The 25,493-nt window shown below is 51.5% G+C and overlaps 1 protein-coding gene across 38 annotated transcripts in view; it reads left to right on the top strand.

The window, feature by feature from the left end:
* Positions 1-25,493, top strand: part of MICAL3 (microtubule associated monooxygenase, calponin and LIM domain containing 3) — a 144,501-nt gene that overhangs the window by 67,820 nt on the left and 51,188 nt on the right. For 19 of the 38 annotated variants that reach the window (XR_004317128.1, XR_004317127.1, XR_004317129.1 and 16 more), the window contains exons 7-22: positions 610-710; positions 2,807-3,064; positions 3,419-3,534; positions 4,503-4,629; positions 5,630-5,726; positions 7,859-8,006; positions 9,853-10,049; positions 11,434-11,546; positions 11,633-11,695; positions 12,112-12,285; positions 13,896-13,979; positions 16,671-16,769; positions 18,486-18,542; positions 20,586-20,693; positions 22,950-23,057; positions 23,551-23,737. Coding sequence is in view for 33 of the 38 variants with exons in the window: in XM_032473007.1 (XP_032328898.1) it covers positions 610-710; positions 2,807-3,064; positions 3,419-3,534; positions 4,503-4,629; positions 5,630-5,726; positions 7,859-8,006; positions 9,853-10,049; positions 11,434-11,546; positions 11,633-11,695; positions 12,112-12,285; positions 13,896-13,979; positions 16,671-16,769; positions 18,486-18,542; positions 20,586-20,693; positions 22,950-23,057; positions 23,551-23,737 (2,037 nt within the window). In the remaining 5 variants the exon portion in view is untranslated. The other 19 variants (XM_032473032.1, XM_032473033.1, XM_032473035.1 and 16 more) reach the window with 17 other exon arrangements.

The raw sequence follows: 25,493 nt of genomic DNA, 5'->3' as shown, positions 1-25,493 counted from the left end.
GAGTGTCTTTTTCCTGAGTTTGTTTGATTTTGAAGTGGACAGTCTCAAAGGGGTGAGATTGTTATAAGACAGCTTGTGAATAGATTAACTTAGATATTTTGCTGCAACAAAAATGTGTGGCAAATTTCAGTTCTCTGTTCTTTAGAACCTGACTTCTTCCCCTTACATCTGTTTTTTAGATTAATTGAATTAAAAAGTCTGTAGTGGCCCCTCTGCTGCCAGGCATCTGTCTGTCCTGCTCGTAGGAGTCTTGAGGGCTCTGTAGTCACCTTGATGGCTCTCAGGGAGGTTCCCCCGAGAGCGGACCCAGACCATCTTACTGGAGGGTGACCTCCCCTTCTCCCTACCCTCCTGTTTCTGCTCACGATTGCTCGTCATCATTAGGGTCACAGGTGTCAGGTGAGCACAGAGCAGCGCAAGGGCAACCAGAGTCCACCTCTGATCGTGAACGAGCGTGCTGGCAGTGCGATCGGGCTCACACACTTTTCTGTTTCCTCCTTGCCTCCCTGGGGGCCCACAGCTCTGCTGTCTGTGGACCAGGACAGGCTTTCTGGCTGCCCTAACTGACCCTCTTCTCAGCAAACCCTTATGTGCACGTCTGTTTTGCAGGGATCGATTTGGAAAACATCGTCTACTATAAAGATGACACGCACTATTTTGTTATGACAGCCAAAAAGCAGAGTTTACTGGACAAAGGAGTGATACTGCACGTGAGTCATGGATTTCTTTTAATCCTCTTTTTATGCTGTGCTGGGTCACGTGATTACCAAGAGAAAGAATTTTATTGCCTGATGAGTTTTTCCTGCGAGGGAATGAAAATGAGTGTCCTACTCATCTCCTGGGACCATGTACTCCGCATTCCTCAGACATTTTTAGTTTAACTTAAAAAAAAAAATCTTTCATTATGGGAATTTTCAAGTGTGAACAAAAATCGAGAAAATCATATAATGAACCCCCATGGGCCTTTTATCCAGCTTTAACAGTTAGCAGTCACCAACACGTGAGGCCAGTATTGTTTCAGTGGTACCCCCGCCCACTCCACATCCCCACTGTTGGATTGTCCCAAATCAAATCTCAGAAATCATTTTGTGTGTAAATACTCAGTTTAATTTGGGGTGATTTGGTTTGTGGTTATGGTAAATTACATATATGACCGATTATTGGTTGGTTTTTAGGTTATCTTTTAGAAAGGGGTGAAAGAAGGGAGTTTGACCGAGAAGCAATAATTGGTGTTTATGGGAGCCTGAGAATGGTCTGGTTTTCCTGCAGATACGGTTACTGAGGTCCAGGGACCACTGCCTGGATAGGGCTAGATTCAGATCTCCTTCTGGCCTTACAGGGCCCTGGTTCACCCATGGTCAGGTCCAACTAAGCCGCTTTCACAGAAGACTGACTGTATGACATTCCTTGAGATGATGATCTGAATGTGAGGTCAGAACCACAGGTGGATGGTTCCTCAAGGAGAGTTTCTTGAGTCTTATTTGGTCTTGTTGGTCTGGATTTGCAAATTACTGTCCCCTGCGATGAGTGGATGGAAGAGGCCTTGGATGTGCTGATTCAGGCCTGTGCAGTTCCACCGGAGACACACAGCTGAGTTTCAGGGCGTCCTGAATTACACTGTTGCCCTGTCTGAGAGCAGTGCTAGGGGCGCAGTGTCCTCTCACTCTTGAGCCTCGAAGCTGTCTCTCGGCCTCTTGCTCCTTGATGCACGTGAGGAAGATGGGACAGAGTAGTCTGTACAGCCCATTCTGCCTGAAGCACGGTCAGGATGTATTTAGTTGGATGCTTTATCAGTAAGAAATAGCTAGTGCGTGTGCCTCAGGACTAAGTCAGTCTTAAATCTGCTATCTCAGCCAGAACTGTGGTTATCAGTTGTCACTATGTAGGAACAATCTGGAATGCTGAGACCTGATTCACTTTTCCTTTTTATTTATTTTTTTAGAGGGCAGGGGCCATGCCTTCTGTGTGTGCTGCTAAATCCTGAACCCATGGTGGCCACCTACTCAGTGTTGAACAAACAGTTTCCAGGACCAACCTGAGTATTTGTGTTTGGCTTTTACATCTTGTAGTGGCCACTGAAGTACCATCAGGGACACTTGGAGAGCTTAGGCCCCACTTGAAGAGGAGAAAGACCTGGCTCAGAGTGCCAGGAACCTCCAGAACAGAAAAGGACTTCTCAGTCCCTCCCATGGAAAGCCCTTTCTCTCATTGTTTTTCTTTGTTGGTGGGTTACTGCAGTGTCTTCCAGAACCTTATGTGTATTTTGAAAACCTCTGTTCCATTTTCAGTGTGTGTCTTCCTCGCCCCTGGGCTGCTACTGCTCCCACCTACACATCTCTGTAGCACTGAAGCTTTTGGGTTCTTCCTTTGGGTTTGATGAGTTATGCAAGGCTGAGTGCCTTGTGGGGGTCCAGTTGCTGCCCAGAAGATGACTGTTGCCAATAGCAACATCAACTATGAAATGCTTTTCAGTTTACAAAGCACCATCACGTAAATCGTTTTATTTGGTATTCAGAACAACGCCGTGAGGCGGATTGGACTGGACTGAATAAGCAGTGACGTGCTCCAAGTAAAGGGAAAAGCTGGGACTGTTTTTAGGCCATGAAACCTGTGTTCCTTTAGAAACAGCCTCCCCCTTTTCTTTTTAATTTGCATAAAAGACTTCTTTTGAAATGTGAAGTCACTTTAGGGGGAAGGGAAGGCTTTGGGACTAGAGGGTGTCTGATGTGCAATGTGGCCATGGCTGGTAGGCTTGTACGTCCCCACCTGGGCTTTTCCATCCAGCTGCTTCTCTCTCTGGAGACAGGACTACGCCGACACTGAGCTCTTGCTCTCCCGGGAGAACGTGGACCAAGAGGCTCTGCTGAACTACGCCAGGGAGGCCGCGGACTTCTCCACCCAGCAGCAACTGCCGTCCCTGGACTTTGCCATCAATCACTATGGACAGCCCGACGTGGCCATGTTCGACTTCACGTGCATGTACGCCTCTGAGAACGCAGCTCTGGTGCGGGAGCACAATGGACACCCGTTGTTAGTGGCTCTAGTTGGGGACAGCCTACTAGAGGTGCGTATTGAGAGCAAAGGATGGCAGTGATTTATTTGAGAGGAAGTAGTAAGGAGGCATGATGATTAGGAAGGAATCTGGGATCCGGGACTGTGGAGGGAGCACCTGCATCTTGTGTAGTGCAGGTGTACCCGGCGGCGGGGGAGTGTTCCAGGCCCCGGCAGTCCGACTTGCTCAGTGCAGGTGGAAATCCTGCAGCTTTTGTGACTTGCCCCTCTGCCAGTGTGTGAAGTAGAGGGCCAAGTATCTGCGCAGTAGCCAAAACCTACTCTCAACAGCAAACTCTTTGCTCCTTAGTTTATTTCCCTCTTTTAAAAGGCAGTTTATGTTAATTCTTTGTTTGCTCTTTCGTAGCCTTTTTGGCCGATGGGAACAGGAATAGCCCGGGGCTTCCTAGCTGCTATGGACTCGGCCTGGATGGTGCGAAGTTGGTCTCTAGGAAGGAGCCCCTTGGAAGTCCTGGCAGAGAGGTAATGGGAGAGGTCCTTCCCAGATGAAAGGGGGGTGTGAGTGTTTGCTCTTCAGGCAGAGTTCAAGTTCCGTCTTCCTTCTCTCCCTTCCTTTCTTCATTAAAGAGTTTTCGTATTTGAGAGAGGAGAGGCAAGATATTTATTCATAAAATCAGAAACTAAAAGATGATCTAATCCAAGTGATGTTCTCTTAGCCCTTTCCACATCAGATGTGTTACTGACAAGTGTTATCTGAATCTTTGTATACCACTGAAGGATGCTGTCTGACTCCTTTGTGATGGTTACATGAGCAAATAACTTAGAATTTTTGCATTAAATCCTCTTGTCCTTAAACTAGAAAGACTTAACACTAATAAAATCGGTGTGGTAGCAGGAGGTGTACTAACATAAGAGAAGAACTTAAAACTGATTTTGAATTCAAAGGAGAACACCAAACTGCTTGTACAGTTCTCAAACTCCCAAGAGTGAGATATTTTGAAGCAGATAATTGCAAATGAGGTAAGACCCAGGATTTGCTTGCTGACGAAGAACAAATACCTTGACCAGAAGAACTAGACAACCAGCATGTCCTAGATGGAATTAGTGACTGAGGTTTAAGTCTGTTATTTAAGTTACTCAGGGTAAATTCGATGGCAGGTTCTTTTTCCATCAGTGATTTTTTTTATTAAAAAATTTAATACTGGCACACTTGAAAAAACGAAACAGTAAATTAGTTGTGTTAGAGTCAGGCTTAGACAACCCTGCCCGAGCAGAGTCCGTGCCCTTCTTGTCTGGTGCCTGTGGGATCGCTGAGGAGGTGGGACTGGGAAGCCAGGGCTGACAGAGAGCTGCAGGAGACGGTCCAGGAGGAGGATCTGTCCTGTCCTTCAGATATTTGGGGGACAGTCAAACATAGAAATACCATCACAGGAGAGGGGATGTTTATGGTGCTGTCACTGCTCTGAGTGTAGGGTTGTATGTTGTTGCAGGGAAAGCATTTATAGGTTGCTGCCTCAGACCACCCCTGAGAATGTGAGTAAGAACTTCAGCCAGTACAGCATAGACCCTGTCACCAGATACCCCAACGTTAACGTCAACTTCCTCCGGCCAAGCCAGGTAAGAGCCTTCAGGTTGGTCATCTGCGTCCGGGCCTGTGGTCGGGACTGACCAACCCTGACGTGCTGAAACATGTCTGTTAATACCAGCACACAGCATCCCTTCACAGTCCAAGTAGGTGTCTTCCTGAGTTGGCTGGAGTAGGGATTTTTCTGTCAGCAGACACTGCAGCTCAGGCAGAGGGTCATTGAGTTGGCAGAAGATCAGATGTGGCAGAAACGTTGACTGCAGGGCCTGGTACACGTCTCCCGATGCTGCGGCTTGTAAGAAAGTGCACTTGTCGCCCGTCAGGACATGCACTGTACACCTGCACTGCTGCCTCCAGTCACTGCTACAGGAGGTCACTGCACTTTGACTGAACATCTGTTTTTTCGTCTGTGAAATGGAGATAATAATCCCTGCTACTCACAGGATCATTTTGAGGGCAAACAGTGCTGTTCACTGGAAAAAACTTTGGAAGATAGGACAGTCTTTGCAAGTAGAAGATACCGTTGGCTGATTTTTTTGTGCTACTGGGTACTTTCTCAGGATGTCTAAAGCCTTGTTTTACTGCATTGAGAATAACAGTTTGCAAAGCACAGTAATCCCAAAGAACCCAACAATTTTTAGAAAGCAGCCCATTCAACCTTTTTGCCTCTGTTCACTTTCTACCTGAAGTTGGTACCTGCGCCTTCCGTGCTTGTGGGTGGTCAGTCGTTAAAGTGTCTAGGAAACCCGCTGTTGATGGGGGCAGCAGTGGTCCCACAGGGACTTCAGAGGGGCCTCCGTGGCTGAGTATCTCGTTCTTAACACAAGATCTTACAGTTACTGTGCATTTATTTTTGTGTAAGCCACTACCTTCCAGGACAGATTTAAAGGTCACCATTACGACTTCTGTCTAAACGTTGCCCACTCGCTGTCCCAGCTTTTCATCTCGGCCATTCTGCTCTCAGGTGGGAATTTGTTACTTGGTGTTTGATTTTCCTCCTTTATGACTCGTGACTCATGAATTTTCTGCCAGGTGCGTCACTTATATGACACTGGAGAAACGAAAGACATTCACCTGGAAATGGAGAATCTGGTGAATTCCCGAACTACACCCAAGGTGGCTCGCAATGGTGAGTCCTGGTAATGACCTTTTCAGATGCAGGTAACCGTCCAGAGAATCTGTCTGATTCACTGAGCTGTGAGCATACACATGGCGGTGGTTCCCCACCAGGGGTGACTGTGCCCCCGGGGGACGTTGGGTGGTGTCTGGAGGCATTTTGGTTGTCAGGACTGGAGCAGGTGCTACTGCTTTGCTCCCTGTCGTGCATAAGTCAGCCCCACAATGAAGAATTATCCTCCAAAAATACCAGTAGTGTTGAGGCTGGGAAACCTGGTCTAAGGTGTCACAAGAGTACAAAGAGAAATCAGTTACAGGTGCTGTTGAAAGGTGCAGAGAGAGGGTGCTGATGAGCACACACACGCCATCCGAAGTTTTGTGGGAAGAAGCCCAGGGACCATGACATCACAGGACCCAGTGATGGTGGAGGCCATGCTGCACTTTGTGTTCTATAATGAGAGTGACCTGGTCAGCTGTATGTCAGGTGGGATAGGAGAGGGAACCTGGGGGCAGGAGATGAGTTGGAGGCACGTTGCTGAGGTCAGGCTGACCAGTCTGGTGCTGACACTGGAGGGGAGCAGGGAGAAGACGTGGCCAGTCCCAGCCGCACTGGCTGTGAGGCAGGTGGCTCGGCAGGCTGCTTCTCCTCTCCGCACTTGGGTTTCCATGTCTGTGAAATGGGGTCACAGTGCTTCCCTCACTCTGTGGTCCTGAGGACTCTGACCTATTGGGGTGTTTATTTCAGTGCCTGGCATCTAGCAGGGGGGTCATTGCCAGTTTTACTTCTGAGAGCAAGTGTATTAAGGAGGCGGAGTCGACAGGCGTTGGCAGTCTGAACAAGGACGTGGGGTTGAGAAGGTTTGAGTTCTGTTTGGGGCATTTTGAATTTGATATACTGTTGGGGTGTCAAGGTGAGTGTGACCACCAGCAGGTAGCTGGAAACATCTTCATCTTCCTCCACTGGGGTGTCATCTCCTTGAGAGCAGAGAATGTGTCTTTGTTCACTGTTATTCTGGAGCCTGGAGTATTGAAGTCGTCCAGCACATACTGGATCCATGGATACACAGACTTGGGAAACATCCAAGTGAAGTTACTTTCTGAAGCCAAGAGGTTGATGGTGATGATACCAGCAGTGGTTCTGTGTCGTTTCAGAACACATTTTCCCTGAAAGACTTAAATGAAACGTGATTTTTATGATACGTGGTTTTTATCTTGTTATGTTCACAAATTACTGAAGACTTAGTACAAGGTTAAATATTTTCAGCTGCCTAAAAGTAAGGAACAGACTTTCTTGGACACAAAGAGGTGTTCACAGATTCTTCTGAATGCCCTGTATCAGAGGTCTTGGATGCAGTTAAGAAAAACAGATTTTTACACAGGCACTTCATGGTTTACAAGACATGAGTGACTGGAAAACGTTCAAGTTTGTGTGTGTATGCGTTGAGTTTTTCAAGACATGTTGATTTAGTCATACATGGACACGGACATGGATGCGTGTCTCAGAAAGTGAGACGGAAACCCAAGTTCAGGGACACTAAGTATTCTATCCAGACACTGACTGCCACGCTGGCCTGGGGGATCCTTCTGGTTTGGGTCCTTGGCCTTGCCAGCGTGATCCTGGAGCTTCTTTACCTCTCAGACAGCTCGGTGCCTTGGAAGGTGTAGGTCAAGAGTAACGTGCTGCTAGCTAGAGGGGACCCTTTCTCCTGTGTCCTCCCAGTGTTGCTCTGAAAGGAAGGCCTTTGCTCTGCCAGCTGCCAGGCAACATTCCAGGGAGATCTTGGAGCTGCCACACGTGAGGGTGACAGCTCACTAGGTGACACCCTTCCATCCAAGTCAGTGTCCAAGAGAGCCGCAGGGACCCTGGGCTTCAGCCTGAGAGCGTCCAGGTCACCAGGTTGTGAATTGTCATTCCCGTGGGGGTGGGAGCATTGACCTCAGAGTCTGGATAAATTGGTAGTTTCTTGCCTACCTTAAATTCCACTATCATACCAGTTACATAGCTTCTTACTTTTAAAAACCAGTGACTACTGTTTAGTCTCTGCCTTCAGTAATTTTTCAAACTGGGTATGTGTCCACAGAGTGTATTCTATATTGGATCTACCAGATGACCACACTTCCAGTAATCATGTTGTTGTCATTTAGAGTCTGTGGCCCGCTCGAGCAAACTGCTGAGCTGGTGCCAGAGGCAGACGGACGGCTATGCTGGGGTGGACGTGACGGACCTCACCACATCGTGGAAGAGCGGCCTGGCCCTGTGTGCCCTTATCCACAGATACCGCCCCGACCTGATGTGAGTCCAGACTCTGTGCTTCGTCGACGTTCCCTACGGGTCTCTGCGTGCTCTGCTGTCAAACAGCCACATTTTGTGCTTTTTCTAGTTTGAGATACATGGTGAGGTATTTTCTTTAAACATCAGTGATTCCTTTTGGTTTAGTTATACTTAAAACGGTGTCTTCCAGGCCTTATGTAGCTCAACCCAGGAATGACTAGCTGAGTGTTTTAAAAACAGCGCTCAGGAAGTCAAAACCTGATTGTGACACCTGGCCAAACCTGTGACCTTCACACGGAGGAAAACTGCCCATCGGCCTCAGGTTGAGCTCTTCATCCAGCTGCTTTGTCCTGCGCTGCTGGTCGTGAGGGGAGCCTGGCCCAGCGTGTGGCTGCAGGCACGTGTGTCAGAGCAGCTAGAGGTGCACACTTACTCGCTTTCCTATGGTCTCTTGGTCTTGTCCCTTGTTGAGGACTGCACTTTCTGCAGGCGTACTCTGTTGGGCCCATGACACTCAGATTGCCTTTTCCCCCTCCAGTACCATTTTCTCCTTTGGCCATTCCATATTTAGGGCAGGACAGCCCTGGGCCACCGTGGTGACCAGTGCACTCAGACTTTCCCATAGGCGTCTGCTACCTTGGAAGATTCAGAAGTAGCAGCTGAGTGTGTGCGACTGTTTCGGCTTTAGGTCTGCTTACGGGCCCAATTTCTGTGTTCATTTTGTTTTAATGATTGCTTGAAGAATCCTAAAAGACACGGTTCCTATTTACATTAGGTGTTAAGTTAATGAGGCAAAAGCTAGTGAAAACAGCCTTGTGCTTAGGAATGGGGACTCTTGAGTGCCTTGAATGAAGGTAAGTGACCTCTTGTGCCCTGTCCCTTAGCTCAGTCAGAGGTGAGTAAAGAGTAGGGCTCAGTCACCCCACAAAGGGGTTAGGAGACGCCAGTGAGGCCCTTCTGCTCAGGAGGGAAGGCAGGACAGAAGGGGGATGGCACAGAGCACTGAATGGAGCCTGCAGTGGGATGAGGGCACTTTCCTGCTGGAACGTACCCAAGACTGCCGGACAGGCCCCGCCTCGGAGCTGTGAGCGGCCAACTTGGCACCGTTCTGGCTGCAGTGACTCCATTCAGGATGAGGCCGCTATGGTTTAATAGGATTAATATACAGAGTAAAGCAGTTTTAAAACCTAGAAAACTGTTATAGAGTCAGTAAGTGAACTTGGAATAAGGCCTACCTGGTTACCTGACGTCTGAATTATCCAGCTCAGGAAGAACGCTGCCAATCTTTACTTGACTGAATAGCAAGAAGCTTGAAGCCCTGTGGGAAATGTTTGTTAGTCTGAATTCTTGGGAAAATTCAGGAAATTTAGCAACGGAAAAATCTTTAGAGGAAAGTTGTGGAATTTCCCTTTGAGTGGAAGGCTGAGTGCGATTTACCAGAGCTGATGAGCACACCAGCGGCTCGTCAGCTCCAGAGACACGGTGATGGTTCCCGGCTTCAGGAGCAGTTTGATCAAGTGGGCTTTTCCTCATGATTGAATGCAAGTCTAAGACATGCATATCACACACTGGCTGCAAGAGGGCACCTAATAAAAAACCTCCTTATCTTGAGCTTATGTTTTAGTAAGAAATTTATGTTATTGGGAAAATGAGGGGCATTGGGAAAACGAGGGGCGTTTTCCCATTTCTCCCCTTTTCTTTCATGGGGAGACCTTCAGTCCTTCTCCTCGAGGATAATTTGCATCCTGTCAGTAAAGGAAGGAGACAGACCGGTGAGGCAGACAGGTTTGCTCTTGGAGTGCAGGGAGGCCCTGTGCCCTGGGTCGAACGGCCCATCCTGACGTGCTCTCCTCGTCCTGTTTCTCAGAGACTTTGATTCTTTGGATGAGCAAAATGTGGAGAAGAATAACCAGCTGGCCTTTGATGTGGCTGAGAAGGAGCTGGGCATTTCTCCCATCATGACAGGCAAGGAGATGGCCTCGGTGGGGGAGCCGGACAAGCTGTCCATGGTGATGTACCTGACCCAGTTCTATGAGATGTTCAGGGACGCACTCCCATCCCGAGGTAAGGGCGCTTGCCCTCCACACCCTTCTTGTGGCTTCCCTGTCTCTCCTCCTGGCCCCGCCTGTGCCGCTGAGCAGACGCGCACTCTCCCTGCTCCCTGGCCAGCGGGCAGGGCGAGTCCCTGGGGCCCTGCTCCACGATTGTTCAGCCTTTCCTCTGACCCAGGTCTTTGCCGTGAACCCTGCAGATGTGCGGCTGTGAGCATTCCTGTCCGGGATCTTTTCCTTGACTCCACCACCCTCTTTCCCTTTCTCTCGGAACCAGCCTCTGTGAAACTGCCTCGTCTTGGTCTCACTGCAGCGCAGCCTCTGCAACGCTGCTCCGCCAGGCTGTTCTCTGTGGTTGCAAGAAGCCCCCACAGCCACGTTCTCCCCTCCTCCCCTCCTCCCTCATCTTTTCAGCGCTGTTCAGACCTTTCTCTTGACATTCTCTCTTCCTCTTGACATCTGTGATCTTGGACAGCACTGGCCTCATTCTGTTTCTTCTGTAACTGTTCCTTCTCTGGCTTCTCCTACCTTTTAGTGTTAACAGAAACCTTCTCTTGGCCCTCAGCCTACTACCTCAGTCTGCCAGCACACCACAGAAACACTCTTGTTGTCCTTCATTGTCCCTCAGAGTGAGTGCAGCGTGTGCTCACAAGTGCTGGCCGTGGAGCCTGACCTGGGTCAACCCCTCAGTGCTGCTACCTGTTCCATTCTGGGCAGGTTACTGTTTCCCTGTGCCCCAGTTCCCCCATCTGTAAAACAGATGATATGCATGTGATTATGTTGTGCTGTGCTAAGAGTATTTGGCAAACAGAACCACTTAAAGAAATGTTAGCAATGTATTATGACTTTCAATTACTATTTTTAAAATAACTAATGAAACATTGGAATCCACAGGGTTTAGGTACTATTCTCCAGTGTTTTCTTGCCCACACACTTGTAGACATCTGTGGCTTTTTCCGATGAGATACACAGTTCTTACAACTAATCCACAACTTAACACCAGTGTACCCATTCCAGGGACCCCTCTTTGTGTGCAGTTGAGCGCAGGTGTCTGCACGTCCCCGGACCTGATCCTGAGGCACTTCTCTTCTCCCCCTTCCCTACCTTTCTCTCTGTGCCTGAACTGTTCATCACAAGGGAGGCTTCAGCATGCTGCCATAACTAGCAGTCACAGGCAGACTTCAGTGTTGGAAAGCAAAAGTGGACGTTTTTGTGACTGACTTGGAATGGGGAAGAGTTGGGTTTGTTGGTGTGGACGGAGAAGGGAAGCCCCAGTGGGCACTTCCTCTGTGGGGGTGCTGGGCTGCCGTGAGCCTCCTGCAGGGAGGGTGGTCCTGTCCAGGACTCTGAGGTGTCCTCCGGGGCTGTCCCCGAACGTTGCTGATTCCTGTCCACAGACGCCTTGGACCTGAATGCTGAGGAGAAAGCTGTCCTGATCGCCAGCACCAAATCCCCCATCTCTTTCCTAAGCAAACTTGGGCAGACCATTTCTCGGAAGCGCTCTCCCAAGGTAAGTGGAAGGGTTTTTCCTCCAGCTGCAAAACTGATGGCAAGGTGCAGGGGCTGGAGTAGTGCAGTTCCCTCTGTTCCCTGCAGGACAAGAAGGAAAAGGATGTGGACGGTGCTGGGAAAAGGAGAAAGACCAGCCAGTCAGAGGAGGTGAGAAATACCGGGAGCTGCCAGGTTGATTGCACTGAATTGCTCTTCTTGGCTTAAGCCCTTAATTTTCAAATTGGCATTGCTGAAGCATTTCAATTCATCCTTCGTGAGAATTGTGCACACAAGTGCTTTCTGTGGCTTTTTGCCTCTGTCCAATCTTTTGAAGAGCATCCAGGGACATGTGTGGCCCTTACTGGGCCTTCCTGTCTCTTTGGAGTCAGTCATTTGGTGAAGGGCAGTGGCTTTCCTGGGGTGTGACCACACCAGCAAAAGCCTGCGTAACTGCTTATACTGCCTCTGTGCCTGGGTCCACCTGGAGATGAGAACCTGTGCCAGGCCCCAGCTCTGACCTGGGGGTGGTGTCGTGGGAGGGCTCCCCTAACATGGGCTGCCTCTCAGGGGTCCGTGTTCTCCAGGAGGACGCACCCCGGGGCCACAGAGGAGGAAGGCCCATGCTGGTGAGCACGCTGACTGACCGGCGGATGGACATGGCCCTTGGCAACCAGAACAAAGTGAAGTACATGGCAACCCAGCTGCTGGCCAAGTTTGAAGAGAATGCGCCCGCACAGTCCACAGGCGTGAGGAGACAGGTAAACCCAGCTCCCAGCTCGCCTGTCCAGTGCTGGTCTGGCCACAGAGGAGGGAGAGGCGTTGCCAGTCGAATGGAGCTCGAGGGTGGTGTCTGCGAGCAGCAGAGCAGTGCGTTCCTCTCAGGGCTGCTGTGCCCTCACCTGTCGGGCCCTAGGTGTCTGTGACAGGAGTCCATCCAGGATCTTTAACACGTCGTGTCTGAATCTGTGTTCACAGGCGCACTTTCACACACATGCCCACACGTGCATAAGTAATAAAAGAAATACCTGCTTGTGGAAGAAAGTGCTGAGGAGTACAGTGAAGGTGACTGAGGTGCCTATAGCTCTGTTACTGTTCTGCTGTGTTTCTGCTCTTTTCAGTGCATTCCTGTTTTCATAGTTGAGGTCATTCTTTTTGGGGGTGTTATTAGGTTTATTTATTATTACTATTATTATTTTTTAATGGAGGTTCTGGGGATGGAACCCATGACCTCGTGCCTACTAAGCATGTGCTGTACCACTGAGCTACACCCCCCCCCCCCAGTTGAGGGCATTCTTAATACAGACTTTTCTGTTCTGCTTTCTTCCTGTAACTTTGGGCGTATCTCTGTGTCCCAAACTGTTCATCAGCCTCTTCCAGAATGTGTGTGCCATGCCTTTCTTAATCTGTTCTCCAGTGCTGGGTGTGTAAGTTGTTTCTCATCTTTCGTGACGAGTACAGAGGTGAACATTCTCATGATAAAGCTTCTTTCGTGTGTTGCAGATGGTTTTCCTAGACTGTCCTTGTACTAGGTCAAGAACATGAACTTTTTAGAAATGAGATATAGTTGATTTTCAGTGTTGTGTTAGTTTCTGACGTACAGCACAGTGATTCAGTTATCCGTACACATATAAGGAATGTGAACGTTTTAAAGATTGTCCATGGACGCTGACTTGCGTTCCCAGGGGTCTTGCCTGAGAGAGCTGGGCGGCGACATCTGTGAGGTCTTGTCTCTCCTCTTGCTTGTTTAAGTCACGAGGCCTCCTTTCATGGGGAGGTGCTCGGATTTTGAAGTCCACACTGAAGGTTTCCCACAAAACTGGAGCTGAGCTGGCGTCTGGAGGCAAGGGAGCCTGTGCTCACCCCCTCTCCACGTCTTTGCATACTACCCAGTCCTGGGTTAGATTTCATGCTCCAGGTGCTGGTGCTGACATGGCTGCAAACCTGCGAGGCTGCCAGGTGGCTCTGGCGGCCTGGTGGCTCTGGCAGCCCAGGTTCCATCCCATGTTGGGGAATGGAATGCTCCCCATTGGAGGGAGTCTGCCCCCAGCGGAAGGTTGCTTTCCTCATTTCGAGTGGAGAGATTCGTGTTCCAAGCCAGAATCAGTAGTTGAGGCTCAGAGCACTGAGCTAGGGAAACGGTTTGTCAGAACCACAGCTTCTGGTTTGCTTTTCCTGAGCTTGGAGGCGGGTGAGCGTTTCGTTCCCTCTGTGAGTGTAACTTCCTATGAGTTAATTCTGTGCTCCCCACTTCAGTTCACAGGTGTGCGTCTGTCCTCCCTGAGAACCATTTTTGTGTCTGCTGCTTAATGTGTCTTATTTTTTTGTCTCCATGTCCTGCCCCTGCTCATTCGTGGCCCACGGGTCACAGCAGACACAGGAGCGTGGGGTCGGCCAGCCGTCCTGCTTCCTGCCCGAGCAGGGTTGCTCTGCTCCCGCCCCCCGGTGGAAACAGGTAAAGGAACTGCCCAGGGACCAGAACGGTGCTGCCTCCTGGCCTCCCTCCCACCCCTCCCTGGAGCCAGCCGGTGGGGGCCTGAGCTGCCAAGCCCTCGCTCCCGGGAGGGGTCTCTGTGCTCACTTGAGAGGCAACTGTAGGGGAAAGTTGAACAGATGGTGCTGACCTGTTTAATTCCCTGGGATTTGGGAAACCAGTTTTAAGGGTGGGCTGTTAATTTAGTGCTGAAACTAGCTGAAGCTACATGGTAAGTTATTCAGGTACCTTAGTCTTTGGGGTTTTGCTGTTACAACCTTTGTCCCAAGTGGACGTTTTGCTGGCATATTCTCCTGACCACTGGAGGGGAGGCCTGAATTCATCCAGCCTGAGACTCAGCGCAGTGGGCCTTTTGTGTTAAACACGGAAATGTTATCCAAAAAGTAGCGTCATCTTTGGGTTTTCCATTTGTTTCAAGCCCTGGACACAGATGATCATGGGCTTCTTCTTGGTGTTTTGTCTGAAATACTCTTTTTGGAAATTCTCACTGAAGTTTTTGCAGGATCTCCTACAAGGCTGCTGCTTCTAAGCAGCGCAGGGCAGGGCAGGGCAGGGCAGGGCAGGGCAGGGAGAAAGGGGACGAAGGGCCCGGAGGGTAAAGGATGCCTGGTAGGGAGTGGAAGGCCTCTGCCCCAGTTGTGGTTTGGCATCATTGAGGACGGAGGTTCTTAGCGGTCAGATAAGCTGACCCGTGATCCCGCCTATGCTGTGGGGTGACAGCTGCTGCTGGGAGATGCTGGGGAGTAACAGGTTACGTTTTATTTGAACTGTATTTAGGGCAGAGTTTCTTTCTAATCTTTCTTTTAATAATATGCCCCGTTGAAGGCAGGGCCCGTGAGACTGAGATGGACGCCCAGGAGCAATGTCCAGACTCAGCACAAAGCCAAGCTGCTTCTTCCCAGTGCTTAGGTGAGGGGAGGGGAGGGCTTCTGGAAAAAACTCACTGGAAATTCACTTCTGTCTTATTTACTTACCCTTCGCCTAGAGTAGACCTTTGAAGTCTCGGTGGAAGGTATGACTTAAGAGTTAATCTTTAGCTGAGGGCCGGCTGAAGGGGAAGGTGCGCTCTGGCGGGGTCCCCAGACTCTCGGTTCTCCCACTGTTGGGGAGGCGGCCCCGAGGATGGGCTCCTCAGCCGGGTGCGCTGGGCAGAAGGGGCATCCGGGGCTGTGCTCTTCCTGTCGCTGCAGCTGCTGGTAGCCTCCAGCCTGTGCGGATGCCACATGGACGTACTGGGCAACCCGTGACCATGTCAGTGGAGTGGTGTCTGTGCTGCCAGGCTCCCCAGGCAGCAGAACAGGCCCTTCAGGTCAAGGCTGGTCTGTGGAAGGGGCCCCGGAGACGGCAGTTAGAAGGACCATCCGGGTGGGTAGGTGAGAAGCCAGGAGCAGTGCAGGGCCTCTTGCGTCCTGTGGGCTTCGTGTTGTGTGGAGCTGGAGTTATACGTGGACTCAGCTGTGAGAGAAGTGTGCCAGTTCTGACTTTGTGTTCATGGATAATTTATTCCCAGCACCAAGCCAGGGAGGACAGAACACTGGGGGCCGAGCCAGATGCCCTGGAAGTGTAGGGACACACAGGAGCTCCGGGGTGCACCCTGGGGCCGGCCCTTCTGCCCCCTTTGTTGTGGGGGGGGGTGGGCGGGCGCACCTTCCACGACTCCCTCGTTGTTTTCCTGGAAGTGGCTCTGATTGAGGCGGGCAGTAGGGGTGGCGCTGCAGCAGTGACCCGAAGTGGTAGTGCGGAAGAGGGAGGGGTGAGTAATGGCTCTGCTCCAGGACCCTCCTTGTCACCTTCCTGTGAAGTCCCCGCAGCCCTTCCCTCCCCACCCCTCCCCCTTTGATCTCAGAAATGCGTCCTGCAGGCAGTCTGCAGTGAAGCAGCCTTGCTTTGGCAGTGGACTGTCAGTGGGGTCAGGACAGACGGAGGAGCGGTTTCCCTGGCCTCTCCCTCCCTGGCTGTGCTGTGTGCTGCCTACATGGTGGTTCTAGGAGTGAGGAAGTTGAGGACTCCTCCGACCTGGGATTCTGGTGATTTTTACATACTGAGGGGTTCTGTCCATCAGAGACAGACTCACATGAAGGGGATGCCATGGGGAAGGGTAAGTGGGGAAGTGACCACGGCTATTGTGCTGTGTCAGTTAGTGTAAGAGGTTCAGTGTTCACATCCTGTTTCCTGTTCTTGCATTTCCTCAGTAGTTTCCCAGAGCCTTTTAACTGAGTGAGGGGCTGAGAGGAGGGCACGGTGCAGGGTGTTGTTGGAGGTGGGACGTGGGGTGCCTGATGTGGGGAGGCCGTCTCCATGTCCCTTTGCCGGGGGCGGTCTGTCCTCTTTTCTCTCTGTTTGTGACTAAGCCCATGTCTTCTGACCCCAGCTTCCCTGATAAAACCAACGAGGAGGGCTGTGCCCTTGGTCCCTGGCAGTTACTGCAGGTCCAGACTCCAGACTGGTGCAGAGCTGACTCTGATCTGCAGATGGTGTGTCTGACCCCAGGCCAGCAACAGCCTGGGATGGGCCACCTCCCTGAACGTGGAGGGTGGGAAAGGGCCTCCGGAATGCTTTTGGCAAGTGCTTTTGGTCCTTCCAGAACCAGCCTCAGTGTGGCCAGCCACCCTTCACCAGTATTCTCTCTGTTTATGTCTGTTGGTGTAAAAGCGGCGGGAAAAGGAGCATCCTCGGACCTGCCCCAAAAAAGTGATCACACTCTCTCCTTCCCCTACTCCACCTCCCTCCCGGGCACGTGGCGGCCAGCAGGTGACCCCTCTGCATGCTTCGTTGTCCTGCCTGCCTGCCTGCCTGCCTCGGGGGCCAGGGGAGAGACCAAATCAGGATCCCTTACTTTCACTGATAACTGTTAAAAAACAAGGAGACTGTTTGTAGTAGAAGCAGCCTTTCTTGCTACAAGCAAGCGAGTCCTGAGTGGACCTCCAGAGAGTGCACAGCACTGCCAGATCCAGGTGGCTGAAGCTGGTCCTGCCCACAGGAGCACGGCCGCGCAGCACAGACTTCAGCTGTGCTTGACACAGCGCGAGGTCCAGGGGCCTGGGGGCGGCATGTTTTTATGTGGCCCTGTTACATCAGCCATTTGTGTCTTGCTGCCCAGGGAGATGCAGCTGAGGTGAACTTTCTGGAGCTTTTTATAGGGCTTCACTCTGTGCGTTTGGTTCCCTCTGACTTGAGAGCCTTTCCGCTTGCTTATCCAGCTTCTTCCAGCAAACCTGCCCTTCTGCCCACCCCACTCACACTCCAGGCAGGTTGTTGGAGAGCTTTCTTATGGCGGAGTTAACCTTGGATGTGTGTCTGACCACACACTCACGGGAAGTGCAATTTGAGAACAACTTCTTTGATTTCTGTCGTGTGTCCGTAGAAAATAAAATACTGATTTTTAAAGGCAGGGTCTCTGGAAAGACATATTCTCAGCTAAGGCAGCCTATTTAGAAGGTGACCCTGAAATATGTCTGATGTTTGAGGGCCCAGCCTGCATCCCTGGGTCTGAGAGCTGAGCCCGTGCAGAGTCAGTGACCATCCTGTGCCTCATCTCCGCATGAGACCCAGCACAGGGGCATGCTGTGAGTCAGGCAGGATTCTGGGTTCTGTTCCTGTGTTATCTTAGTTGCTTCTCCCAATAAACCTATGAGGTGGGAGCTGTTGTCACCACCCTCTTACAGATGAGACCAAGGCACAGGGTAGGGAGGCCAAGGTCACACGGGAAGCAGTGGAGCCAGGAACAGAATCCTTGTGTGACCTTGGCTTCATCGTGTCTGCAGAGACCACGTGCTCACAGGCTCTGGATAAGAGTAGCCACCTCAGGAGCCTTGGGTCAGTGTTTTCCACCAACGCAGGGCTGTCAGGTGAATCCTCGGTTGTCCAGGGAGCAATTAGAGTGGCCTTCCTGATCCTGGGATGACTGAGTTAGTGGTATCTTCAGGTCAGCGGAGGCAGCCATGTGCCTTTCTCACAGGCCCCACCCTCTTGTGTAGGTACCCAGTCTTTGTCCACCTCTCCCTTTAGTGGGTTGTGCTTTGGTCCCGTGCTCCTGTTCAGGGCCCACTTCCCGCCTGGACTCTCCTCTGGGCTATTCCAGGCACCTTCGGTCTTCCCACTTCTCCTTTCCAGTGTCATGTTGTGGAGAGCTTCACCCTCTAACCTGCCTCTCCTTGTACACCCCCACTGACTGCCTCTAACCGAGTGCCACTGTGTGAAAGAGATGTGTTCGTCCACCTTAGTACTAACCATAGTTCTTTATCTATGTTCCTGACCTCATTGGTGGCCAGGCAGGCAGGACAGCTGTGCAGAAAGTTGTCCTGGAGTCACACGATTTGGTGCAGATGGGATTGTGGTTACTGGGTGGGCACTAGCAGGGGGCAGGGGGTATGCATTGGAATGAACTCTGAATTTCTAGCACTGTCACGTGGTAGGTCCAAATAGAGCATTTGGTCGGAGCCTAAGTTTCTACTTTGTTGCCAACAGACGTACAGGGATCTTGATGCTGACAGCCGTGGCGAGCAGAGTCCCCACCAAGAAAGGGTAAAGGAGCATGACCGTGGCCTGGGAAGCTGGCAGCCAGACAGATGGGGCACGCGGGGGTGAGGAGGGTAGAGGGAAAGTTGGTGCGGCCCCTCGCCCTTTGCTTTTTGCACACTCTTGCCACCCAGCCAAGAGCCAGAACTCTTTTCTAACAGTGATGACCCATACAGATCACATTTACGGTAGAGCATTTGTCCACTCAGCATTCAGACTGGATGCGAATCCTGAGAGTTTGTGCTTCTGTGGACAGCCTGGTTGGATTGCACTGCCTACTCACCTTCCCGTTCCCAAGTGTGCGCCAGTGGAGGGACAGCCTTTGGCCACTGGGGAGGGGTCTAGATCAGTAAGCAGGGGGCGTTTGCTTGGCTCTTTTGCAAGTCCAGGATCTTGAGAGAGAAATACCAAGCTCGTGCCAGTCTGGGGGCTTTTCAGCTGTGAAGAGGACAGGGCTGGGGCAAGACCAGGTGGGTGTGTGAAGCTTCAGCTATAGCCCTTCCTGAGGAACTGAAGGAGGAAGTGACTGCTCACCCAGCCAGCGTGTGGTCTGATGAGTAGCAGAGACGCCCATTTTTAAAAGCCTGCAAATTTTGTGAAACTTTTGGTTGTTACTGTTACCCTTAATTGACCCCTGAGTGGGTCTAGCTCTGTGGTGACAGTGAAGAATCATGTCTGTTAGTTTCACATGAGCCTTTTTCTCTTATTTTTGCCTCCGCTTTTGCTGCTGCTCCTCAGGGAGTGCAGAGCCATCTTCCCGCGTCACTGAGCTGGGGGTAGGCCGCCCAGGAGACCGGAGGGGCTGCGGTGCCTCGCACCACGTCCTCCCACAGGCACTGCATGAGCCAGCCCGTTTCTTCCTTCTTCCCAAGCTGGTTCCTCTCAAAAAGAAAACTAGGCATTTTCACTGAACAGGGCAACGGCCTGCGTTTTGGGGATTGCATACTGAATGAGGTCCTGAGGTGTGTAATGAAGCAGTGCCTCAGTGGAGAGAAGTGTGTTGAATGAAAGGAGAGATTAGAGGGAGAAGCTGTCAGAAGTTTGGGGCTGCAGGGCACAGCAGGAAAGGTGGGATTTTGAACTCAGGAAAGTTTGCAGGCAGTTTTCTCTCATTTTCCCGGTGGGCTGGTTTCCAGATTCTTCAGTGCAGGGCTCCTGTCCAGATACTCTTGAGGGTTTATGTTCCATCTAGGGCCTTCCCTACATGGCTCATAACCAGCCTGCGCACGCACCTGCTCTCCGCCCCACAGCTCTGCCGTTCAGGGAGCTCGGTCCCTCCCTGTTTTCTCTGAGCCGCTCTGAGCTGAAGTAGAGAGCTGAGGGGCCAGGGCTTCTCATCACTGTGACAGCACCCCTCCCTGTGCTCTGCAGGTCTCTCCCCCTGAACGTGTGGGAAACCAGGCAGTTATTGCTTGCCGGGCTCTCAGCTGCTTTTTCTCTCTGGGGACCAGAGAGGTCCTGGCTGCTCGAGCCACCTTTGCTCCACATACTGCTTGTGGTCTGCAGAAGACTAGGGGCGGGCTCTGAGGCAGGCAGTTTCTCAGCACCAGCAGGAGTAGGAGAAGCCACATTCCTGGGTTTTGTGTAGAAAGTTCAGGCTTCACTCCAGATGTGCTATCTCTACTGTCCGCTCATTGTAAGGCTGGCAGAGTGATGAGGTGGTAGAATCTCCTTCTGCCAAAGAGAAACCCCAGCTCAGGCCTGAGCACGAAGTGCCTATGTGAGCAGGACACCGCCTCCTGGCTGGCTGTGCTATGCACCCGGGTGGGCGGATGGGGCATGGAGTAAGAGAAAACACGGCTTCCGAGGGGCTCATGGCCATGGGACCGTGTTGTAGCACGAGCGTGGATGTGAGCATGAGGGTTGGTGAGCTGAGGGCCAGTGGGAACCTGCAGCGAGCCATTGGTGCTTCTGGGACTGAGTGTTTCCTTGCTGCATCTGCCATTTAGATAAAGGGTCTGAAACTGCCAAGTTCCTTATGTCAGGTTAGTGTGCAACTTGTAATTTAATGTTTCCTTTGATTTGTCTTTTCCGCCTTGTATTTTATAGCCAGAGCCTGAGCCTTCTCGTCGATTTCTTGTCGACCAGTGGGAGCTTTCTCTTAGCCTCCGCTCCTCCAGCCGCCCTGCCTCTCCCTCCTCTGACTCCCTCCGACAGGTAGCATGCCTGGGATTGGCAGCCTCCGCTCACCTCACCTGCACAGTGCCCACCTGTCTCCTTAGGAGTCCCACATGTGTGCCTGTCGTGCGTGAGAGGTCGGTAGTCGGGCCCCGGTTAGGAGACTGCCAGCTGTCGTCACAGCAGGCTCTGCCCGAGTAAACCCACTTCCATCACAGTGCAGCTGAACCAAGTAACAATAAAACGGTTTTCAGGTGTTAGCTTTTTTTAAACTCCAGATGTCTTCGCGTTAATGTGTTACAAAACACAGACCGTAGTGCAGTTAAATCTCTTAAACAGAGTGGTGAATATGCAGTATTCCAGGAGCCTCTTGATTTGTAATCATTTAAGGAATGAACCCTGCTGCTTCCTGCAGTGGAACTGGTCCCACTGGAGAGTAGTGCACAGCGAGGTTGGAGGATCTTCTTGCCCTTTCTGTCTGTGCCGTGCTCCTGAGCTTGGAGCCTGTGTGTGGAGGCCTGTACAGGTATGGTGACAGCAGTGTGAGTCCAGAGGTTGCTGCGTTTCGACTGTTTCTTACAAGTGGGAGAAGGAAGCCATCTACTTTTCTTGCCAGAAACAGATAGACCTGAGTCTCCACCCTCCTGGGGGTGTGCTTGTCACTATGACCACAGCTCTGAGAGCGGAACTGACGGATACCTTCTCACGCAGACGGCCTGGGGCTGTGATTCCTGAGGGCGCTGGTTTCTGGTGGGAGAGAAGGGTCCTGGCTGAGCAGTGAGGGCGCAGGGCTTGCTCAGGGTCCCGGCCTCACACTTGGCTGCTGGTCCACGCCCTCGCTGTCTGCCGTAGAACGAGGGGAGTGCAGTTTTCTACTCCCTGGTGTCAGCTGTCAGCTGGCCTGCCTGGCTCTGCCTGCTCTCTGTCTGTTGCAGGCTTAAGCTTCCCTGATGTTTCTAATTCAAAGAAGGTTTAGGTCTAAGAGCCACTTGCTTTTCTCGACCACCGAGGGATGTAAGCTGCGGAGTTAATGAGCAAATGGCACCAAACTCTGGAATCTCTTTATTTTAAATTGAAAAATATAATTGCCTCTTCCATCCCAGCCGAACCTTGAGTTGTTTGCTCATCTGTTCTGCTGGTTCTCATACTTACGTAGAGTTAGTTTCTCCCAGAGCCTTTCTCCTGTTTGTCCTTGGCCTGGCCCAGGACATGCTGTTGCTCAGGCTGGTGATTCCTGTGTTCAGCCACTTCCTAATGAGGTTGTTGGCATCCCCGAGACAGCTGCTCCTGGCGTGTTTCTGATTCAGAATTAGCGTCAGGCTCCTCGCACCTGGCAGGCACACAGCTCCCGAGAGGTGTGTCACATCACACACACTAGGGGGCGGGGTCACCCCCGCCCGGAAGGGTGACCTGGACGCGAGGTTTGCTGGGCCGCCACAGGAAGGCTCGCAGCTGAAATCTGTAGTTTTCTCCTGTTCCTTCTTCAGCATTGCTAGAGAGAGGATTGAGGTGGTTGGATTTTTTTTCTTTTTTCAACCTATAAAGAAATAATTGCTCCTGGACTAGAAACACATTCTGACTTCCTAGGACTATGCTGAGTGATGTGCCTGCCAGGCTGCTTGTAGCCGCCTGCTGTGCCCCAGCCAGTCCGGGAGGCCTTGGTCTCAGGGCAGGTGGAACACGTGGCTGTCCATGGGGAGGAGGGTTCTTCCCAATAAAACCCAGGGGCATCTGCCGCACAGGACGTCTCCGACCAAAGCCTTATCAGGGAGGAGGGGTGCCTCCCCAGGGACACTGGGCAACTGGTGTCTGTCACGAGGGCAAAGGTGGGCCTCCGGTCCCTTTCTAAATGAGGAAATAACCTCCGACGCCCTCTCCGGGGCCCTGAAACACGCCACAGTCTGGGCCCAGCTGTCTGGAGGGATGTGTTCCTTTTGGGCTCTCTGTGCGATTTGAGTCCTGGAGAGAGGCCCCTCCCACTCTCGTCTCTGTGTGCGCCCACCCCGCCGTCCTGCCTCCCCCTGCCCTGTGCTGCGTAGTCCAGAAAGACATGAGAGACCAAGGTCTCCTTCCTGAGTTGAGTTGTTGCTGTAGCTGATGCTCCTGCCTCTGCTGACACCAGTGTGTGGACACCGACACCAGGGCTCCTGCTTGTGGGCACTGTGTTGGCATGACTTGCTGCTGCACCTTGCATTCATTTTGTACCTGTCAAAGGTTTTTTTCCTGTCTTCTTAACTTATTTTTTTCCTTCTCATTTCCCTTCATTCTGGTCATTTTATAATCTCCAACCAATAGAAGTACATAAAGATGTACACGGGCGGAGTGAGCTCATTGGCTGAGCAGATAGCCAATCAGCTTCAAAGGAAAGAACAGCCCAAAACCCTTCTAGACAAGAAGGAACTGGTAAGAGATATGCTCAGAGCCCTGTCTGTGTAGATAAAACCTGGTTTGTTCTGAGTGTCTCGGTAATGGACACAGCCAGTATGTGCCACAGGGTAACTTCTTTTTGAGGTTGTCTGAATTTTGTTACTGAGTTTCTAGGTCGCTGTTTAGAATGTTGTGTGAAAAGCGTACTCAATACATCTCAAGTGGTTGCTCTAGAGTACAGAGGCCTGTGTCCGTGGAGAACCACAGGAGTACCTTCAAATCAGAATCTGTCCAAGTTCTTTGGTTGGATGGTCATGAAATTGTGTAAAACAGACTCAGGGCTCCTCCCGGCTGTCGGCTGATGTCAGTGCCGAGTGCCGTGCGGGCCTGTGTGGCACCATCACTGCGCTGGTTGGATGCCCCAGACACAGATCGCTTTGTGAGGGTCAGCCTCACTTACGGGGAGGGTAGTGTGCCCTCGGGAGGTGGGCCTAGGAGGCACTGGCCTGATGTGTGCGCCTCCCCCCAGGGCTCGATAAAGAAGGAGTTCCCACAGAACCTGGGGGGCAGCGACACGTGCTATTTCTGCCAGAAGCGGGTCTACGTGATGGAGAGGCTGAGTGCCGAGGGCAAGTTCTTCCACCGGAGCTGCTTCAAGTGCGAGTACTGCGCCACCACCCTGCGCCTCTCAGCCTACGCCTACGACCTTGAGGGCGGTGAGTCTGGGGTTCCTTTCTCCGTTCGGGTGCATCTTAGGGTCTCTCACTGCATTCTCACGTGCACATCTTTTCGTTCGGTGCCTTCTGAGCCTATCCATCCTCCCCCCTCTATTCTTTGCATTTTCTCTAAGACTCCTCCTTAGCTTCTGCGCAGTCACCAGTCTGTATCAGATTACTTGTAACGATGGTGAGAAGGATGTGCGTTTACCTCAGTCATTTCTCGGCTTCACAGACTCCTCTAGAGGCCTTAAGATACAGGGACCCAGTGAGAATAGGTTCTTTCTGTCTTTACTTTGGAGAAGATTCCCAGGCTTATAGGAGTCACATTTCTTGCCTGTGGTCCAGTGTTCCCTTTCCCTGTCCTCCTACTTGAGCTTCCTGAAGACGACTGCCCTCTCCAGCATCAGCCTCTCTCTGATGAATTGCTCAGGGCCTAATCTGATTTACTATGCTGTTCAAGCCCAGGCCTTTTGTGATGTTTGTTGGTTTTAGAGTGGAGTGACCTTGATAAAGCAGAAGGTGGAGAATCATGCAGATAGGTAATGAAACCTGAAAGAGAGGCAGACAGAGGCAGGTCTGCCACCTGAAGACCCTTTGAGGTTAATTGAAAAAGGTCACAGAGGCTCTGATGGTTCCTAGTCCCATTCCTGCAGGAAGTGGAAGGAACTTCATGAGAGGCAACCCCACTGAGTCAGAAGCAGTAGAAAGAACTAGACTAGGAGGGAGGGGAGTGGATCCCCATGGGGTGGTGTCAGGTCACCACACTGATGAGCTACTTCATGACTGTGGAGGCTGCAGGGTGACATCCTGCAGGAGGGGCACCACGCGCCATCCTGGCTGTCAGAATAGTTAATCTCCAGGCAGGTCTGTCCCAGGGAGGCAGGAAGGAGCCGGTGGTGACTGGAAGCAGGCGGACTCACCACTCTGGCAGCCAGCCCTCCGTTCTGCCCCGCAAGGGGAGAGTTGGGACAGTTGTCCGCACTGCTGGGGGTCAGACTTTGCCCCCGTCCCCAACACCTGGTTTTGGGTAACATCTTTGATCTCCAAAGGTAGGAGTTGACGGAGGGAGCCCATCCAGTGCTTTTAAATGTCCTCCATGCTTGGGTCATTCTCTTTGGTCCCCTCTCTGACGTCTGCCTGGACAGTCCCTCATGCTCCAGCTACCTGATCCTTGAGCACTCTGCCCGTAGGTCATGCCCCATGTTCCCTTGAGGACGCAGATGAAGGGTCATGGGAGCTTGCACTCCCATCAGGGAACGCAGGTGAGATGGTGTGAGAGTGACCGGGGCTGAGGGTGCAGTGCAGAGTGTAACAGGGTTCAGCGGGGGAGCTCGTGGGGCTCAGCAGTTCCAGGAGCACCGTCCCTGTCCTTATGGGAGTCTGAGCTGGTGGGAAAGGACGAGATGGGGGCGCAGCCAAGGAGGGACTCACCTGTTGAGTGCGGCATTCCCGACAGTGGGTCAGCAGCATATGTGTGTAACAGAGTACAACTCACCCATAAAAAAGAAGGATATTTTGCCATTTGTGGTCCTTCATTCAATTTTTCTTCTTTTTACTTCAAAAACCAGAATTTTATAACTGGGGCATAAACATTTCCATTGCATCAAAAACAACAAAATACCTAGAAATAAACTTAACCGACGGGGTTACCCGTAGTCTGACAACTGTGAAACATTGATGAAGGAAATTGAAGATGATACAAAGAAATGGAAAGATATCTTGTGCTCTTGGATTGGAAGAATCAATATTACCA

This window comes from Camelus ferus, chromosome 34 (assembly GCF_009834535.1).
Source record: "Camelus ferus isolate YT-003-E chromosome 34, BCGSAC_Cfer_1.0, whole genome shotgun sequence".
Lineage (NCBI taxonomy): Eukaryota > Metazoa > Chordata > Mammalia > Artiodactyla > Camelidae > Camelus > Camelus ferus.
This window is presented reverse-complemented; position numbering and strand designations above follow the sequence as displayed.